Consider the following 4,618-nt stretch of genomic DNA (forward strand, 5'->3'; position numbering starts at 1 on the left):
CTTACATGTTGACGAAACGAGAAGGACTAAGATATCGATTAGTGATGCTCGACGCGAATGTAAAGAAAGTGCCCTCGTAAGATGAAAACGATTAGATTAATTAAGTTGATTGATTGTGGAGTTGGTCAAATTGGTCGGTCATGCAAACGAGGCTGGTACTCAGAAGGATCCGAGCTTACGTGGTCGAATGTTCAAGCACGTAGACGCCAAAAAGTAAGAACGAAGGTCTAGAATGCAAAGGGAGAAGAGAAGGGCGGACACTCGCTTGAGAAATATGATGAACGAAGGCTCCTATTTATACTAATCACGTGAAGGAATTAGGGTTTCGGAGACTCTTTGGAAGTGAATCTCGGAAAGATATAAAAAGATACGAGAAATACGCGAAAGGACTGGGAAGAGGCGCAGAGCCACTGCGTCTCTTGGAAGAGGCGCAGCACCCATCGCTGCGTCTCTTGGAAGAGGCGCAGACTCGCCGCGTCTGTTCCCAAGTAGTTTCCTCGCGGAAGAAAGATTTCCGTGTTTAAGTTATGGTAGGACGGAAATAATTCGGTTTTCCTTAATATCTTATGTGAATATTTCGGGAAATTGTTTACCAAAGGATAAAAATTATGAAATATGGAATAGAAATATCCGGAATATTCCAGAACATTCTGACTCGGGATTTAACGGTTATCAGAAAATGAAGACGGTTTTAGGCCCGGACTCCAAATGTACTCTAATTACTGTCAAAACGACCGTATCGGCACGTAAATGACAACTAAGAGGTAGACATTAATATTTGAGCAATCACTTGACGATAATCTTACGAAATGTCACAAATCGTTCCGCGTACCAAACATGCGGCCCAATCATCACCGGGTGGTTTGCGGGAGGTGCAGAAACGAGGTATCTACAGACGTCCAACAAAACTCTTATTCATTTTCTAATTTAAATATGTCCAACCTTGATTAGTTTTTATACTATACTATCTAATACAGTGTATTATTATATTTCTGTTGTAAAATTTAGTGTATTTGATTAATATTTTTAAAATATTCTTTTTGTCTATTGACGAAGTTGGAATCTCTCACATTGCTCAAAAGAATTACGAAAAAGTTTGATTTTTTTTGTAATCGATCGAAAAAAGTTCCTTTTATATTTCACATGCCATTAAACAAAGTATTGGAGAAGCCAAGCTAAATTAAAGATTTAATAATTGACTAACTTATGATTAACTCGAACATAAAAATTAAATGACATTAAATAAATTGAGGATGTGAACTTCCAGCTTCAAACTAATGAAACACTTAAAACTTGTCAAGACTTGTCCAATAAGTATTTTGTTAAACATCTATAAAATATAATTAAAAGGCTACCCTAAAATGACAAATAAACGCCACCTAGACAAAGCCACGTAGGATCCAAAAAGCCATCTAGATTAAAATTTAATGTGACGTGGCATATTTAAATGTGATGTTGCATATTTTTAATGTGACATGGCGAATTAATGTGACATGGATTATCAATTTATTATTACATGACATTAATTTAAATCATTTATCTATAAATTAATTTAATTCACTTATATCTATAATATTAAAGGATATTATCATTATTCTTAAATTAATTTTGTATATTAAATATATTATTTTCCAAAATTTATATAACCCTTACAACATTTTAATTGAAATTTTTGTAATAAAACATGTTAATAAATTTCATAATTTATAATTAAAATTGAAATTTTAATTGAAATTTTTGTAATTAAACATGTTAAGGAATTAATTAAACCTCTTTAACTACTAAACACTCACCATTATTAACATTTTCTTATTTAATTCATTGTTTTTAAATTTTTTGTAATAAAACCTGTTAATAAATTAATTAAACCTCTTCATATTACTGAACACCCACCATTATTAACATTTTCCTATTTAATTTTTTTTTTGGTGGAAATGTAAGTAGTATTATAGCTCATCCCCTAAAAAGGGCAAAAATGTCACCAATACAACCATTAACTCATCTACCTCTTCTAACAGGAAACATACTCAAAATTGCCTACAAAAAATAATTACATAAGACCCCGAGTTTGACACCATACTATATCATGTTGTTTCATAACTCCTTTGCTCATAGCCATCAGTCTCAGCTTAAACTCATTCTTGATTCTTTTCAGCAGAGTTCCTGGTTGAGGAACCATGCCATCCAACCTGCATATGTTCCGTGTCTGCCAAACATTATACTGTAAAGCTACCACCAGGGCACAGGTAACCAACCTCACAAAGCCAGACCAGCCTCGTTGCTTTAACACTTCATCAGCAGAGACCACCTGCTTCTTCTTATCAGATACTCCTAACCAAGCATACAGTTCCTTGTAACATTTAGTTACATAAACACAGTCTTGAAAAAGATGCTTGTGAGTCTCAGCAGCCACTCCACATATGTAGCATCTGGTATTTTGAGTAACACCCATTTTATGCAGCCTGTCAAGCGTTAGTAATCTCTCATGCTTAATCAGCCACTGTATGAAACAATGTCTTTTAATATTAAAACGATTCCAAGCACTCTTATACCACTGAATTTTGGGTGTACTCTGAACTAGCCAAGCATATCCTTTAGCAATAGTGTACTCATCCCCATCAGTCAGCCATTTACCTTGACTATAGGCTTCTTGAAACTTCTTTTTAACCTCCCAAATTTTCCTCCATGCCCAAGAGCTAGCAGCAGTAGGTTGATAATCAAGCCAAGAGCGACCTTTCATATAAATTTTATCTACCCATTGAATCCACAAATGATCCTTTTTCTTAGCTATCCACCATACAAGCTTTCCAATTGCTGCTATGTTCCAGGTCTTCAAATCAACCACACCCAGTCCCCCTTCATCTTTTCCCTTGCATAGAACAGACCAAGCCACTAGAGGAGCTTTGGTGTAGTCCTCACCACCTTCCCACAAGAAGTTCCTACAAAGAGCATGTATCCTCTCCATAACTCCAGCAGGGAGAACAAACAGCTGGGCCAATAAGTGTGAATAGTAGAGAGAACAACTTTCACCAAAGTCAGTCTACCAGTATAAGAGATTTTCTTTTTATTCCAACCTCTAATCCTTTGGACCATTCTATCCACAAGCACATTACAATCATTCTTTGTCAACATGGTAATAAATTGATTAAAACTCTTCATAATACTTAACACACATCAGGTTAATTAAAAGTTTTTCCTATTTAATTAATTTTTTTTTAATATAATATGTTAATAATTTTATTAAAACTCCTTATATTACTCAACACCCATAATTTTTATTAACATTTTGTCCTATTTAATTCATCTCTTGAGGTCCTCGGCAATCAATTATCTAATTTAATAATACCACAAAGTAAATTAAAATATGGAAATTTATGGTTGTGCAATGGCTATAAAACCAACAATACCTATAATAGTTTCTATTCACTTTATTTATTTAAAATATGCCCATTTGTCATGAGTTTCTAAGTTGTGGATTGTATTTTATGGTTTAATTTATATATTTGATTATATTGAGTATATTGAGTATTATTGTCGAGTATTATTGTTGAGTATTATTGTTGAGTATTATTATTGTTGTTGTTGTTGTTGTTGTTGTTGTTGTTGTTGTTGTTGTTGTTGTTGTTGTTGTTGTTGTTGTTGTTGTTGTTGTTGTTGTTGTTGTTGTTGTTGTTGTTGTTGTTGTTGTTGTTGTTGTTGCTGCTGTGTCCCATAAAGTATATTTTAATTTGTTATGTTGTTGGTTTTATGAATCGTTTGCTTTATATTTGAATTCATGTTTTCCAGTTGGTTTAATTTAAGTGACTTACATTTCACAATGTTTAATTTAAGTGACTTACATGTGACAATGTTATGTTGTTGGTTTTATGAATCGTTTGCTTTATAACTTTAAAGCACCATGAAACGTATGTGAATGCAAATAAGGCAAACCATCAAGTGGGTAATCTGAAGAGGGAAGAAATACAAAAGGCACGAAACGGAGGTAAAATTAAAGGTACAAAAACGTAAGGTAGAAACTGATAAGTAATAGATGATTGTTGATCTCAAAATAGAAGTCTTATAATATTTCTTTTAATTTGTTATTAAACGTATATTGTGGTGTAATTTTACTATTATACTTTCTCGATCAACCTATTTGAATTTGTATTTTTGTATTCACGAGTATAATCATCTCTAATATATATTTTTCTTTTTCATTTTATATGAACTATTGTCAAGGCATGTAATAAAAGGAAGCGAAGGTGAACTTTCGGGTAAATATTAAATAGTATGATTTCTAAATTCTACTTCGTTTGTTTTTAAGTTTATGTGTTTTTTTTTTTGTCAAAACAGGAGTAATACATAAAACTTACTCACATAATTTCCTTTAAAAAAAACCTACTCTCATAATTAATGGTAAATAAATAAGTACAAATAATTGAATGAAAAATCTTTAAAATTTCACAATTTACTTTTTGAACCATCATGACATGCAATAATTAATCATTTTAATTATGTCATTTCCTCTTCCAATTTAAGTTTTCTCCAACTCCCACCTTTTGATTGTTTTTCTATAAAATTTACTTTACTTTTTTAAGTGGTTTATACCTTTTTAACCATTATAAGATGATCGTTGATC

General features: G+C 32.3%; 1 protein-coding gene across 1 annotated transcript; it reads right to left on the reverse strand.

Annotated features, from left to right (window-relative positions):
* Positions 1-2,050: 2,050 nt before the first annotated feature.
* LOC141620631 (uncharacterized) lies at positions 2,051-2,965 on the reverse strand. The gene has a single exon (XM_074437452.1). It carries the CDS (start codon positions 2,963-2,965, stop codon positions 2,051-2,053), a length of 915 nt encoding a protein of 304 aa, XP_074293553.1.
* Between the last annotated feature and the right edge of the window lie 1,653 nt (positions 2,966-4,618).

Source organism: Silene latifolia, chromosome X (genome assembly GCF_048544455.1).
Source record: "Silene latifolia isolate original U9 population chromosome X, ASM4854445v1, whole genome shotgun sequence".
Lineage (NCBI taxonomy): Eukaryota > Viridiplantae > Streptophyta > Magnoliopsida > Caryophyllales > Caryophyllaceae > Silene > Silene latifolia.

What these genes read in the sequence shown, in the direction of transcription:
- LOC141620631 (XM_074437452.1), bottom strand. Translation starts at nt 2,965, where the DNA reads ATGGAGAGGATACATGCTCTTTGTAGGAACTTCTTGTGGGAAGGTGGT.